Here is a 17,087-nt window from a genome sequence, read left to right as displayed (position 1 = left end):
TCTTATCGGAAAGAGTTCGGTCACCGACCGCAGCCTCCTGCCGCCGTCAACCACCACTGCCGGCCACACCCATGGTGGAGGAATTTACAAACTTACCCTAAAATGACCCTTTTTCCACCAAAACTCAAATCTAACCTTTTTCAGACCTAAAAACCCCCTCAAAATTAGTAGATCTAAGCAAAAACCAAAAGTTTTACCTCGATTTACACAAAGGTTTCCGACGGTATTTGGTCTCTCCGAGGGTAAGCTGCTCCTTCTCTTCTTCTTTCTCAGTTGGTGTGTTGGTTGTATATTTCTTCCTTGTTGGTTCGATCTCCCCGTTGATGTCCTCCTCCTTGCTCTCTGTCCTCTTTCTTTGAAGAATTTCAAGGCTTTTTATAGGCCTCAATGAGCTAATATTCTGCTGAACCCTTCGGTGAGTCACCAGATCTACGATGGTGACTCACCGTAGCTTCGATGAGTTGTGCGGTCCTCTTTGCATCTTCTGGAGCCTTCGGTGGCGTGGCAGAATTTGTTGGGGAACATAGCGGCGGAGCAGTTGGATGTAGGCGGCAGAGCAGTTGGAGGCAGCATCAAAGTCTCCCTAAGGTTGGTGAACCCTAGGATTTTTGCTGGATTCATTCTGGGCCGTTGGATATGAAGAGATCTAACGACTGAGCTTGTTAGCTACTGAAGAATCAGGTTATTTGGGCCGAATCTGATCTTGTTAGGCCTTCAGGTTATTTGGGTCTGCTGGGTATTTGGGCCTGGATCATTTTTGGGCCTGACTCGGTTGAACTTGTAAACGGGCCTCCGGGTCCTGATTTGTAAATATATATTATATAAAAATTTATTATTTATTAATAATATTTATAATAATAATACAATAATAATATATAAATAATGATATAAATAATAACGGGACAAAAATGACTGTCGACAGATATGACTTTAAATTTTTTTGTTTTAAATGATAATTTTTGATAGTTTGAGAAAGATAAGACTTTGAAAATTGTTCTAAAGAGATTGAATGATATTTTTGACATAATTTGAACTTAAAAGACTTATTTTAAATATTAGTCAAATTTTTAGGACTTAAAATTAATTTTATAATAAATACATATATAATGTTATATCAAAATCATATATATTTATCAATTTTTATTCGCATTCGAATTGAAAGTACTTTTAAAATACACTTGTGTTTTCTCAAATATTACATATTTAACGTAACTTTTGATCTCATACACTTTTTAAAGTCGATATTAAACAAAATTATCTTCTCATGCGTCACTAAAGGTATGAAAGTCGTGACGGTACCTTTGAAAGAACATAAAGTACATTCAAGCTTTAAAGCGTGTACCACCAAAAGCTTAGCACGAGGAACTACCCTTCTTCTCGAACATAACATATGGTTCAATTTCAAGCAACATACAACATGACAAAGTTGGAACACCCACCCACTGCTACCAATCCCTAATCCAAGGGAAAGAGACATGACAAAATAATAAAGGTAATAGGTCAAAAACTGTTTGAAGCACGCTTTGTGGACCTGAAGTCGAGCCCCTCGTACAGCTCGAGTTACTCTCCATTTCATTCTTCTATTTTCCATCGTTAGTGGCTGGAAACCCATCAAAAGAAGGGTTACTCGGCATAATGATCATGATGTTGATTTTTTTTCATCACTCACTGAATCTAGCCAGCATGTTTCCCAAAAAGTAGTCTCACAGAGAGTCAACTCTGGGCTACAAAATTATAGTGAGGAGCCAGCTTATCGGCCAACCCCAACCTCTGACATGAGGCGTGCAATGTTGGGGCACTAGTTGCCTGTGGTTGGTTAGTTTCGTTTTAATTTTGGACAGTAATGCATCACCCTATTGTCTATTTTATATCATACTTTAATTCAAATATGAAAAAGATTTTCCATAAACAAGACAGAACCAATTGAATCCTGAAAACACATAAGTTGGACGTGATGGTGAACGAAATCCAAGTTGATAAAAAGAAGTGGGGACCAACAGGCACGAAACTTGGCAGGAGTTGGAAAACAGATAAAAGGTCAAGCTGGTGCGCCACTAACAGCACTAGCTACTGGATCAGGAGCAGCAGGGATTGTGGGGGAAAGGTGCACAAAGAAAAACACCATGCGTGCATGTCAATGAGCTCTCATGTCTCTAAATATCAGCACATAAAAAAGAGCATATTATGTATAAAGGAATCAAGACTGACGGATGCATGCAACTAATGCTCGAATACTGATAAACAAAATACATATAGATTGGTTCCGGCACCGCATAAATGTATCGACAGACAGCACGTCTCTGGAGTGCCAACAAATTAAGTCGGGTAAAAAACCATGATAATATTAAAAAATAAAGCAAAGAAAGGACATCAAACAAGGACAACTCTGAGCAAAGTGGTGCTCACAAAAGGTGACCAGTGATTCAGTGCTCATCAGGGAGTTAACAAGTACTTACAACATTTATGCAACGACGAGGAATAAATAATAAGCAAGTGGAATAAAAAATCAGGCAGAGGAGAAACTAATAGTGAATATTTTAAAGTACGTCATTAACATTCAAAGCAGTTGTGCCATAAAGATGATGACAACTACGAACTTAGTAGCCACATTACAGAGACAAATTCCATCCCAACTTTTCTCTCCTTCCAAGGAAAAATATATGAGCTTCAGAAGTTTAAGCAACAATTTGTGCCCTGGCACACCATTAAAACATGCATAACTGGAAACTAAAAGACAACTTTAATTCTAAATACCTGTCTTCTTTAACTCTGGACTGCAAACCATCAGAGAGAGACTGAAGGAATGGTATGCAGCACATGATAAACTTGCCTTTTAGAAGATAAGGAAATCATTACCACAATTCGAGTTTAATCTCCATTCATGAACTTCTCAAATCCAAGCTTCTGTGCTTCAACCTTGAGAGACTTGAGGTACAGAACCGCTTCATCAAGAACTGCTACAGTACCCATATCATTACCACCTGGAAAAATTCCCCTCAACATCTTAACCATTTTCTTCATTTTCAGCCGTTTTTCAGGATCAGAAAAGCCACCACCACCACCACCACCACCACCAGAGGATTTCAGAGTAGAAGAAAATGAGTTGTCCTTTCTTGGTTTTGAATCATAGGCAGAGCGAGAATCAGCGTCACTTTCATAATTGCCATAAGTCCGTGCAGTGCTAACTTCATCATAATCTTCTTGTTCCCCCTCTTCTGAGCTGAGGAGTGCATCAATGTCATCTGAATCCTCTTTCAAAGAGGACGAGGTTTCTTTTTCCACATCATTAACATCTTTTATAACGTACCTTCCATCTATGTAATTTGCTAAGCCATTTAATCCAGGACCATTTAAATTGTTTGCAACAGCAGGATTGAACATGATCTGGTTTCTGTGATCAGTCTGGTTGAAGATAATGAAATTTTTGGGACAAACCTCTGAGGGTTGGAACTCGATGCCATGGATGGGTGGCAATGGCTTAGCACATGGAGGGAAAACAGTATCAAAAGCAGATGCAACTGGTATACACATGTAATTCTCACCAAGTTGATCTGCATATGTGGGCACTGCTTTTGGGGGGTAAAACTTTTGATGACTCTGCATCTAAATTTCTACTAAAGAGGTTCACAACAAAGATGCTTCTTGGCTTTGAATGTGCAATTATCCAACTTTTCAGTGGGAAGAAAGTTCTAACTATAATTTAGGTGAGACAAAGACTAAACTTCTGGATTGCCATTACAACATGACTGAGCTACCAATTCCAAATTGCCATGAATGCAATCAATTTTTCATTCTGTCAGTCTTACACATAACACAACCAAACAACACTCACCCAGATCCCAATTTCCAAGAGTTCTGTAATACCAGACTACGTAACAGGTTTCAGCAACTGACGGAAATACTCAGCCTGCAATAGCACATGGGAAGTCAATAAAACCATAAGAAATGCACAGGTAATATGTGCAGCTTAAAACATGAAGCTACTCTGTCAATTATAAGAACCAAAACTTCAGTCCTGCTTGGCATTTTGAAGTCACTCTAAAATTTCTAGTTCATAAGGAGTCACATTAAAATGGTAAAAAGTTTACATGTTTAGTTTGTGTCCCGATTCGTTGTGCTTGCAAGAGGAAACCCACAACAACAAAGAGATACAAAGACAAACGTCTAGAATGATTCAAATTTGAAAATAATTTCTTTCTCTTCAACTATAACAATTGATAAATACATATGCCCATGTTTGTGCATGTTATAATTCATATGCTTGTGGGCATTAAGAAGACAGATTTTTCAAATCAGCTAATTGACAACTGCAGAACAAGAGGCCCATTCAACCTAATCCAGGCATACTAGGGCAGCATCAGTAATGGGACCATACCTGTCATGGCACATAGATATATCTAGGAATTTCATACAATTCTAAAGACACAAACATATATAAGAGGATGAAACAGCAACATAAAATTTGAAACAATATAACATACCTGACAAACTTGAATTAGCTTACAGTATGCAACAACACCAACGCTCATTTTAATCTTCCCAACTTCCTTAATTGCTCGATATCTCTTTATGGTTACCGCAATGTACATTCTCACACCTTAAACCCAAAATTTTCAATGGCACAAGTTGAATGAATTGAATTCCCTTTCAAATTCAATTGAAATTAACCTACAGCAGTAGAATAATTCCCTTTAATAAAACAACTGATAGATATGTACGTGATGCACATAAAAAATGTAAACTTCCATTTTATTCTGGAAATTATAAGGCAAATAAGCAATCATATGCAGAATTTTTCAGATGTAGAAAACTTACCAAAAAAATAAAAATTACAGTATAACAAGAAAGAAAACCACTAAGCGCACACAATTGACGAAAGACCAAGGCATTTTGTTAATCTTTGGTTCAATCCCGGAGTGATAATTGAAAAATATTCAAGCTTTTAACCTGTCAAAAAGAATGACGAAATAGCAGTTAAAATCAAACACAAATACTCAGATTAAAATATCAAGTGATCTGCAACAAAAGATTAATTAAATAAACAAACGGATCAATAATAATTCAAGCTCACTGGAAGTAGAACACAAACAAAAAGTTTTATTTTGTAACAGATCTATCTCAGAGGAATTAAATAAAAAAAGAGAAACAAAAATAGCTACAATTTAGAAAACCTCACTTTCAGTAAATAAAAAGAAAAAAGTCCTCAATGGAATTATAAACATAATAGCAAATAAGAGAATAAGAAGAAAAAAAACACAGACTAACAAAAATACTACCAAAAATATATAATATATTTTCTAGAGGAAAACGTAAACAAAAGCTCAGAGAAAATAATAGGAAAATAAGATTAAGATGGGTAAATCTTACAGAATCGAAGCTCAAAGAAATAAAATGTATAGATCGAAGGACACAAAACAGCCAAGCAAGAGAGGAAGAAAATAGGGAAAACTGGCCTGAGAAAGAAGCCCCTGGATTTGCGCTGAAGAAAGCTGCGGAATTTTAATTGAGAGAGTGGAGGTAGTAAGTTCTCTTTTAGTGAGAGCATTTAATTCTACTTTTTTTTTATAGAGATTATTATTTTATTGAGATATGTGCAGTTCGAAGTCAAACGCGGTAGGATTTGAGCCGTCAGATTTGGGACATTTATGCACGCGTGACACAGAAACAGTGGGGCTCACGTGGTTGGACGATTTATGCGTATCGTGGAATCGACTCTTGGCAAAATTGGCCCGTATATGGTTTTTTTTTTATTTAGTTTAATAGGGTAAGTAAAAACTTATTTTGAGATTTATGATTTTTTTATAGTTACATGAAATTTGTTATATTAAGATGATAAATTTTAATAATTTTTTTTTTATTTTTTATTTTGATGGATAAATTTTAATAAAAAGTTATATTTGATTAAAATTTATTATTTTGAGATGACGAATTTGAATAAAAAAATATTTTTATTGAAATTCTTTTTGACGTGATGAATTTAATAAAATAAATATTTTTATTAAAATTAATCACCTTAATATGACAAGTTCAATAAATACTGTAAAAAATATCCTAAAATATAAATCGAGATGTCTAAATAAAAAATGATTATCCTTATTGTGCAAAGAAAAAAAAAAGCCTCGACCATTCTTCTCATTTGCTTTTTCGTTTTCCCCCTCAAATTCCAAATGTTTTGTTATTTCTTGAATCGTCCTTCTCTAATCAATGTATTAAATATTAACAACAAACTTTGGGTGGGGACGACAAATTCGAGTAGTTTCATGAACTTTGCATCTAACCGCTTTTTTTTTTATTAGTATACAAGATAATATTTATACGGGCATTTTTATTTTAAGTAAATTCTAAAATTCATTTATTAGATAAATGATCACCAGTAGAGATTATTTGGAAAAATACTCTCAAAACTGCTAACGTAGGATTATTTTGCGTTCCGCAAAACGCGTAAAAGAATCTCGCATTCTATAGAGTGCGATACTCCTCCGACGTGGAAGCGCTTTTCAGATAACACAATTTAATATTTGGATAAACGACCTCATGTTTTGTCAAACTCGAGGTCACGAGAAATTGAACCATCTTAGCATTTTATTACGTTCTTAAATAAAATTTGAAAATTCAAATTAAATTTTCTAGGACCCACGTTCTGCAAAGCGACATATTATCGATTGGAAATCCTTTTTGTAATATTGGAAAAACAAGCAGTTGATTGGATGGTAGGTGGTCACATAGTCCACTAAGATCTCCTCACAAAATTCTAAACATTTGTGCAACATTAAAATGTGATGAATGTGACACGCATCTCTCGTGAAAAAAATAAATTTTGTGTTTCAGAATATTCGAGGTCATTGGAAGGTATACATCACAACACATATGTTGAGTCAATCAAATGGATGAAATAGTCAAGAAGGGGTGAATTAACAATTAATTTTTTTATGGAAGCTTGAGAGAAAAATATAAAATTGAACACAAGAATTTAGAGTGGTTCGACTTTATCAACTAAAGTATACATCGACTACCTTAGTTATCAACACTAAGTATTTTCACAAATTCATAATTTGTATCTACCTTTGAGAATAAGGTGTAACCTTACAACTCCCTCAAGAATTATATCCCAAATTCTTGAGACACTTTCTGAAAGAGAAAATTACAAATTGCAAACTTATAAAATCATCACTAGGAATGTGTTTGTACAATTCAAGAACAAATAAGAACACTTGAGAAATAAATACAAATGAGTACAAAAAGTGTTCTTTAAAAGTAAAATGAATATTGAAGAATGTTGACTTGATTTGGCTCAAATTTATTGCTTTTGGCTTTCTCTTTTATCTCTTATCTTCACATATGACTTGGAATCTTATTTTTATACTCCCTCAATTAATTCCAACCGTTTGGGTTGTTATGTGAGTGAATAGAGTCGTTGGGAGGTAGTTTCCCGCATTAAATGTTATCCAGAAGGTTGTAGTATTGGTACTCGATCTCTCGGTATCGATACTCCCTTCATTAAATATAAAAATATGACCGTTGGGAAACTCTAGTATCGATACTGTTACAAGGGTATCGATATTACTATATTCAATAGTATCATACTGTATATAGTATCGGTACCATTTGAATATACTAGAATTTTGACAAATTCAAAACCAAAAAGGTAGTATCGGTACCACCATTAGGAGTATCGATGCTACTATACTAAGTAGTATAAATATTGTATATAATGTCAGTACCATTTTAGTATTCTGTTTTGTCAAACTTGCATACAGTATCAATACCGCCTTAGCAATATCAGTACTACTTCATAGTTTTGGGCTTCAACATCGATATCTGTATCGACACTTCTTGAATAGTATCAATATTGTTCTAGTAATATCGGTACTAATATACTTAAAAACCATTTTTGACTCAATTGAAGTTCGAAACCCTTAGTAAAAATTATTTCAAAAATATTTCCAGTATAAGACTCAAATTTTCAGTAGAGTGAGGAGTAAAATTGACATTTTAAGTTTGAATAATCTATATATTCGAAAGACTGAATCGAATATAATCTTAAAATTTGTAAAAAACTATTTAACAATTTTTTGCTATATCAAAATATCAAAGTGTTTTCAACAATTTCCCCCTTTTTTATATAACAAAACATTTAAGAATTTTAAGATTTTCTTGAAAAATACTCCCCCTTACTCTAACAGTAATACAAGTTCTCTCATTTTTTGTTAAATCAAAAAGATAAGTTTCAGAATAAACAAGATAAATAATAAAGTTGTGAAGAGTAAAAGTGCCAAACAAGTTAGTCAACATAATTAATATCCATAGGCAGTGGGCATGGTCCCAATAAAAGGAAACATGCTGAAAATATTCGAAATATTATAAAAATTACAAAAAAAAATCTATCAGACCATCCAAAACATAAAAGAAACACCAAATTCAAAATATCAAAGTCTAAGAAAATCACCCATGAGTAAATTCAAAGTATGACATGCAAAACCAACTAAAATGCAATTAACAAAGCAAAACAATCAAGCATCCGACGGAGGATCAGTATCCGAAGGAGGTGCGCGGAAAGAAGCAAAGTCGCGAGAGAGATTTGTCACCACGTCAAATCGAGCGAGGATGTCTCATCGGGAATTTACATGCATCGCTTCTAATGCCAACTGCTGATAAGTTATCTCGGATACTTGAGTCCCCAAAGTAATAAAGTGGGACTCCATAGAAGCAAATCTCAAGTCCAACATCTCCATCATGGACTGAAGGTAAGGCGACATCTCACCACTAGCTCTAGGAGGATTATCGAAAATCAATTCACTAGATCGTCAATGTTATGCAATACATCATCATATTGAGGTTGAGCTGGAGCCACTCGAGATGAACTTGCACCAGGCGTCTCTTTTGTTTTCCTTTGCCAAGTGTCTCCAACTTGAGTCTATCCCGACTTACGAAGAGATGCGAGATCAATATGGGTAGCCAAGGGAATGACAACATCAAGATTGACTCGAATACCGACTTTTAGAAAGAAATTGCTAAGAAAATAACCATAAACAAAAGATTCAACCCACTTAAAAGGAATATGGTTAATGGTGTCCACTAATTCACCAAAGATGATTTAAGCAAGGTTAATCCTTTTATTTTCTTGAAAGCAATGAAGCCACCAAATGTTAATGCTACGGAGAGAAGAATATTTAACTCTGGATGGTCGAAACCACCAAGAGATAATTAAATAAAGAAACCTTTCATAAAAATCAAGAACACTAGCGCTCTGTCCTACTTCTAATGAGAAAGGGACGGAGTCTCATTCATTATCAATATAGGCGTTTTCAATTCCAAAAGCATGGGTGATAGACTCAGAATCAAGAGTAATGTATTCCCCCAAAAGATAGAAATGAATACTTTCTATATGAGTGCGAGCTTCATTTTGAACACAAACCGCATTGGAATAGAAAATGTGGACGAGTTGGTGATAAACAATTGGTTTGTCTTTGAAAGTGTTATCAAATTTCCAAGCTTTGAAACGAGGAAGGTATTTAAAATTAATGGCGTTCATAACCGGAACGGAAGGGAGACGCTCACCCCTAAAGGCATAGGATTCAAAATGATCAAGATATCGTGAATAAAGGTTTTGACGACTGGGTTCATTAAAATAAGAGTTCATAATGGTAAATTTCATTTAATTTGAATTAGGATTTGGAGAAGGGTTAGGAGGTGGATTAACACGAGAGTAGGAAGACCGAGGACGTTTATGAGACATAGTAAGGGTCAGGATAAAGGAAAGCCTGCAAAGAAAAACAATATATATATATATATATATATGTATGCAACCAATCAATCCCAAAACTCAATATGAGTCCACAATTCAATGCATGATATAACGAAATTAAACCAAAAAATAATAATGGGTCAAAAAGAAAATGGTGTTATATATATATATATATATATATAACATATATATATGTATGTATATGTAATAATAATTTTTTGTTTTAAAAAAATTGATTAATTTGACTGAATGTGGTTTAAAAAAAAGGAGTAGATTCTAGTGTAGAAAAAAAATAAAGCCCATTCATTAAGTTAATAAAAAACTAACTAAAACTAAGCCTAAATTTGAAAAAAAAAATTACCTTGGAAAGTTGTATTGAGATGGAATTGGAGATGAATGCACGAAATTAATGATGCTAGCAGGTAGGAATGATGAAAAACAACACAAAACGACTCCAAAACGAAGGAATGAAGCAAATTTTCGTGGGGGTTATGGAGGTTTAAGCAACACTTGAGAGAGAAAAGGAAAAATAAAGAAAAAAAGTGATTTTAGGGCAATATATGATAAACCCATCCAGGAGTATCGGTACTCTAAGGGGAGTATCGATACTATAAAGCAAAAATATGATGGTATCAATATTGAGTATCGATACTCTATCGAGGCTGCAAGATCGGTATCGATACTTGATGAATAGTATCGATACTGACAAATAACAGTACCGGTACTGGATAAATAGTACCGTACTAAATGCACAGAATGGTCCAAAGATGTAGCAAATAAGAAAAAAATAGGATGCATATTTTAAAGCATTAATAGTGGTGTAGGCAACTCTGAATAGGCAAAGCAAATATGTTCAAGAAAATAAAAACATAATGTGAACATATTGTCAATTTCCATGAAAGTCACAAGCTCCCCCTAACTAATAGCTTTGAAGGCATTAAAGAGGTCATGTTGCATGCATTTTTCATAAAATCATAAAAGTGCATAAATATTTAAACACAAAGTCAAGGCAGGTTGGCTAGACCTAATTCTCCCCTAAGTGCCCAAAATATTTCTTTGTCTAAAGGTTTTGTAAAAATGTCAGCTACTTTATGCAAAATATCCACATGCTCTAAAACTATACCTTCTTTCAAGACATGATCTCTAATGAGATGATATCTAATTTCTATGTGCTTAATTCTAGAATGTTGTATGGGATTTTAATGAGACAAATACACTAGTATTGTCACACTTGATAAGAATAATACCAACATCAATTCCATAGTCTAAAAGTTGTTGTTTCATCCATAAAACTTGTGCACAACAACCACCGGCCGAAATATATTATGCTTCGGTGGTAGATAGTGCGACACTATTTTGTTTCTTTGAAAACCAAGAAATTAACATTTCCTAGGAATTAACAAGTACCGAAGGTGTTTTTCCTATCTAATTTGCAACCTCCATAATCCGCATTCGAGAAAGCATGCAAGCTAAAGCTAGAGTCTCTAGGATACCAAAGTCCTATGCTAGGGGTGTCTTTAAGGTATCTAAAGATTCTCTTAATGGCTTATAAATGAAACTCCTTAGGACATGATTGAAATCTAGCACATAAGCAAACACTAAACATAATGTTTTTTCTACTTACGTTAAGATAAAACAATGATCTAATCACAGACCTATAAAGTTTAACATCTACACACTTACCTTATTCATCTTTTTCAAGCTTTGTAGATGAACTCATAGGAGTGGCTTGGGGTTTCACATTTTCCAATCCATACTTCTTGAGCATATCATTGATGTATTTTACATGATTGATGAAGATGCCATCTTTTCTTTGCTTGATTTGGAGCCCAAAGAAAAATGAAAGCCCCCCATCATGCTCATCTCAAATTCACATTGCATTAGCTTAGCAAATTCTTGACAAAAAACGTCATTAGTAGAACCAAAAATTATATCATCGACGTAAATTTAAACTAGTGATAAATCTTTACCTTTACTTTTTATAAACAAAGTAGTGTCAACCTTTCCTTTTGAAAAACCTTTTTCAAAAATAAAATTTGACAATCTTTCATATCAAGCACTAGGAGCTTAGTTTAAGCCATATAAAGCTTTTGTCAATTTGAAAACATGATTTGGAAACTTTGAATTCTCAAAACTGGGCGGTTGTTTCACATACACTTATTCTTTTATAAAACCATTCAAAAATGCACTTTTAACATCCATTTGAAATAAAGTAAATCCATGAGAGCACAAGTTTCATCAAAATCTATTCCATCTTCTTGAGTTACCCTTGAGCAACAAGTCTAGCATTGTTTCTTACTATATTATCACTTTCATCTAATTTATTCTTAAATACCTATTTTGTACCTATAGTAGACTTATTACTATGTCTTTCAACTAATGTCCATACTTGACTTCTCTCAAATTAATTTAACTCATCTTGCATAGCCATAATCAAATGTTCATCATTTAATGCTTCTTTGATATTCTTAGGCTCTATGCATGAGATAAATTCAAAAAAATCACAAATATTTTTAAGAGAAGATCTAGTGGTTACCCCTTTGGATGGATTGCCCAAAATTTCATCATCCTTGACATAGTTGTACTCCCTTGGGTATGTGACTTCCCTTTCCTCTAGAGTTATATTCTTGAAGACATCGAGTTTCCTCATTCTTAACTTCTTTCGATGATGATTTACTAACTTCATTTGGATTTGAGATACCTACATCATCATCGATACAAAAATCCTTCATCGGAAGGGGATTATCATCGAAAACAACATATATTAACGCTTCTACCAAGAAAAATCCATTCATCACTTTTTTGCATCAAATTTGCCAAGATTCTCTTTTTCATTATTTAAAACAAAACACTTGCATCCGAAAAGATGAAAATAACTAATGTTAGACTTTTTATTTTTTAAAAGTTCATATGGAGTTTTCTTTAAAATAGTCTTAATCATTACTCTATTAATCACATAACAAGCGATATTTGTGGCTTCCGCCCAAAAGTACTTTGGAAAATTGTTTTCACAAAGTATAGTCCTAGCCATTCCTAGCTATTTCTTCTCAACAAATATATTTTATTGAGGGGTCTTAGGGGCTGAAAAGTTATGACTAATTCCATTTGAATTACAAAAATCATCAAACCCAAGATTTTCAAATTCGGTTCCATGGTTACTCTTAACACTTGAAATAAAGTAACCCTTTTCATTTTGGATTATTTTAGAGAAAGTGGTGAAATTTTCTAAAGCTTCATCTTTTGTACTTAAGAAAAGAACCCAAGTAAACCTAGAGTAGTCATTGACCAATACAAATACATATTGTTTTCCACCCAAGCTAGTAGTTCTAATAGGCCCAAAAAATCTATATAGATCAATTGTAATACTCTATTTGATGATACATCATTAATATGTTTAAAGGAAGTTATTTTGTGTTTACCTTTAGTACACGCATCACAAATTTTATCAAGATCAAATTTTATCTTAGGCAAGCCTCTTACAAGATTGCTTTGAACAAGTTTTTGTAAAACACTCATGCTAGCATTTCCAAGTTTCCTATGCCACAACCAACAATCATGCTCATCTTTCGCAACTAAATATTCATTAGACATGTCAATATTATCTAGATGTACCATGTAAATATTTCACATTCTATGACCAACAAGCGTAATCATATTAGATGCAATGTCAATAATTTTGCAACCATTAGACTCAAATAAGACATTGTATCCCTTATCACATAATTGACTAATACTAAGAAGAGTATACTTTAAACCATTTACATATAAAATATTTTCAATAAGAATGGAAGAGTTGTTACCAATAGAACCAATTCCTTCAATGTGACCTTTTGAGTTGTCACCAAAGGTTACTACTCCTCCACTTTTAGCATTAAGCTCCAAGAACCAACTCTTATCACCGATCATGTGTCTTGAGTATCCACTATCAAGGTACCATGAGTTTGAACTTTTGTTTTGTGCCTTGTAGCAATGCTCCTCCACTTATAAACATAGATCAAGCTTTGATATTTAGTACCATAATTCTTTTGGGTCCATAGGCATTAGTTCCCAATAATTTAGGGGCCCATATGCTTCTAACAAGTTTCCCATTTGAGGTTCTTTGGGGACCTCTGTGATTATATGGTCTATAGATATTTATAACATAGTTGGATTTAGAATTTTGTCTTTTTTCAAAACGATTTGTTCCAACTTTGTTAAAAGAAGCTTTAAGATCATCAAGTTTCTTTTGATGGTCATCATAAACCTTTGAAAGTAGGTTGTACAAGTCATGCTTTTTCTTTTCAAACTCCTCTAATTTCACTTGCATATTCTTAACCTTACTTTAAAGTTCATTGTTGGTATTGGATAAGAGATCATTTTCATTTTTCATTTTTGAAATATTTTCTTATGTTTTGAAAGCATGATCTCAAATTCTGAGACCAAATCATCATAAGCCTCTTGTAACTCATCAAAGAATATTCATTTGCTATAGATGAGTTAGAGGTTACCTTAGATTCTCCCTCAATGGCCATGAGACATAAGTTGGCTACCTCTTCCTCTTCTTAATTGGATGACTCATCATCACTCTATGTAGATACATGTGCGTTATGTTTCTTCTTGGAGGATCTTTCCTATTTAATTGTGGGCATTTAAATTTAACATGCCCTGACCTTTTACACTCATAGAAAATTATATGGTCCTTCTCATTGGATTCATTCTTGAAGCCTTCTTTTCTTTGGAATCTTCTTCCTTTGTTGGACTTCATGAATATCTTGAATCTTTTGGCAAACATTTCATTTCTTCATCCTCATCTTCATCATTTGAGTCACTATCTTCTTTGGTGGATTTGAGAGCAACGCCAATCTTTTTCTTCTTTTCTATTTCATTATTTTCTTCATCTTTCTTTTTATGTTATTCTTCTTCCTTCACCATCATTTCATGAGTAAGCAAGGATCTAATGAGCTCATATAAGGTGAGAGTCTTTAGATTCTTTGCTTCAACTATAGCGGTCTTCTTGGATTTCCATGACTTGGGAAGACTATATATCATCTTTCTAACGAGCATCTCATTAGGAATATCTTCTCTAAATCCTTTGAGACCATTGAAATAACTAAAAATCGATCGGTCATGGATTTAATGTCTTCATCCGGTCTCATATTGAAGTTTTCATAACTATGATTGAGAAGGCTAATTTTAGTTTCTCTTACCTCATTTGTTCCTTCATGAGTAACTTCAAGTTTATCCCATATCTTTGACATTAGAACAAGATGATACTCTCCCATATTCATCAGGGCCAAGTGCACAAAATAGAATGTGCATTGTATTTGCATTGAGTTGGAACAATTTTTTCTTCTTCACTCCACATCTCTATTTCACTAGTTAGAGTAGAGTGACATTTCATCATGATGCTCTATGCTCCCAAATCATTTGCTTGAATAAAGAGTTTCATCCTATTCTTCCAATAGACATTGTTGGCTCCATTGAAGTATAGAGGTTTATTGATAGGTTGAGAGTCACTAACAACATTGAAACTTGATGTAGAGGCCATGAATGACTTGGATGATGATTGAAATCCTTTAGGATCTTCTCAAGAGGTGGTTAAACCTTTCAATGAGTCTAACTATGATACCAATTGTTGAGTCAATTGAATGGATGAAATAGCTAAGAGGGGGTGAATTGACAATTAAATTTTTTGGTGAAAGCTTGAGAGAAAAATATAAAATTGAACACAAGAATTTAGAGTGGTTCAAATTTATCAGCCAAAGTCTACATCCACTACCTTAGCTATCCACACTAAGAATTTTCACAAATTCACTAATTTGTATCTACCTTTGAGGATAAGGTACCTTACAACTTCCTCAAGAATTATACCCCAAATTCTTGAGACACTTTCTCAAAGAGAAAATTACAAATTGCAAACTTATAAAATCATCACTAGGAATTGTTTGTACAATTCAAGAAAAAATAATAACACTTGAGAAATAAATACAAATGAGTACAAAAAGTGTTATTTAAAAGCAAAAGGAATATTGAAGAATGTTGACTTGATTTGGCTCAAATTTTTTATTTTTGGCTTTCTCTTTTATCTCTTATTTTCACATATGACTTGGAATCTTGTTTTTATACTCCCTCAATTAATTCTAACAGTTTGGGTTGTTGTGGGAGTGAATAGAGTCGTTGGGAGGTAGTTTCCCGCATTAAATGTTGTCCAGAAACTTGTAGTATAGGTAGTCGATCTCTCAGTATCGATACTCCCTACATTAAATACAAAATTATGACTGCTGAAAAACTCTAGTATCGATACTGTTAAAAGGGTATCGATTCAATAGTATCGATACTCTATATAGTATCGGTACCATTTGAGTATAATGGAATTTTTACAGATTCAAAACCCAAAAGGTAGTATCGGTACCACCACTAGGAGTATCGATACTACTATGCTAAGTAGTATCGATACTGTATATAGTATCAGTACCATTTTAGTATTCTGTTTTTCAAACTTGCATACAGTATCGATGCTGCCTTAGTAGTATCGGTACTACTTCATAATTTTGGGCTTCAACAATATCGATACTGTTTTGGTAGTTATTTAACATTCATTTGGATTTGTTTTTTTAGGACAATTTTAATTGATCTAAGGTAAGTAATTCGGATCAAATTTTAAATTTTAATTTAACTTGTAATTTTCGTAATTAAGACAACCAGAACATTAAATTGGTACCGAAAGAGCAATAGAATGGTGCTAATTATTCATTGACTGTAATCGACTCCCGAATCTGATTAATTTTTGGAAAATCGCAGATCAAAAAAATGGCAAGGTATTTGGTCAACCTAATTTTAAATGATCGGTGGCGGCTCCAACACAACAAAATTTATTCAAAACCAGATTCTGGGCCCATGTGAAGGACGATTACGACAAGAAGGTTTGACTATGGAAAAGTATCTGTATATGTAGTTTCCGTATCAATCTTGGTATATAAGACAAAAAAAGATAATAGAAATGAAGTCGATCTAAGAACAAAGGTTTTGGCATATTATAATTGTAGTGAAGTTATGAGTGAGTTAGGCAAAACGAGTGCATGCTTGACTCACAGATAAAACAATAGATAAAGAAACAGATGCTTCAGGAAAGAAAGGAAACAACCCATAAGCAAATCAGGTATCAGCAGCTCAGCTCTACTAAGAGATATATTGTTAGCATGTATGATTCCATCCTTAGAAAGAAAGTTAACTTGATCAGCTTCAGTAGTAGATCTAGAAGAAGCCAGAAGATAATCTCGATCTCTCTAAAAAATTTTGGGTTTATGTGTGTGTTTATGATACATGCATCATAAGACTCACATCGAACGAAGGACTAAGGCTT

The 17,087-nt window shown here is 33.7% G+C and overlaps 1 protein-coding gene across 1 annotated transcript; it reads right to left on the bottom strand.

The window, feature by feature from the left end:
* Window positions 1-2,425: 2,425 nt before the first annotated feature.
* LOC120216862 (transcription factor bHLH144-like) lies at window positions 2,426-3,618 on the bottom strand. Its single transcript, XM_039214145.1, has one exon. It carries the CDS (start codon window positions 3,601-3,603, stop codon window positions 2,869-2,871), a length of 735 nt encoding a protein of 244 aa, XP_039070076.1. The 5' UTR covers window positions 3,604-3,618; the 3' UTR covers window positions 2,426-2,868.
* Between the last annotated feature and the right edge of the window lie 13,469 nt (window positions 3,619-17,087).

The sequence above is a fragment of the Hibiscus syriacus genome, unplaced genomic scaffold (assembly GCF_006381635.1).
Source record: "Hibiscus syriacus cultivar Baekdansim isolate YM2019G1 unplaced genomic scaffold, ASM638163v2 tig00110174_pilon, whole genome shotgun sequence".
Classification (NCBI taxonomy): domain Eukaryota; kingdom Viridiplantae; phylum Streptophyta; class Magnoliopsida; order Malvales; family Malvaceae; genus Hibiscus; species Hibiscus syriacus.
The sequence above is the reverse complement of the archived record's forward strand: the minus strand, read 5'-3'. Positions and strand labels throughout refer to the sequence as shown.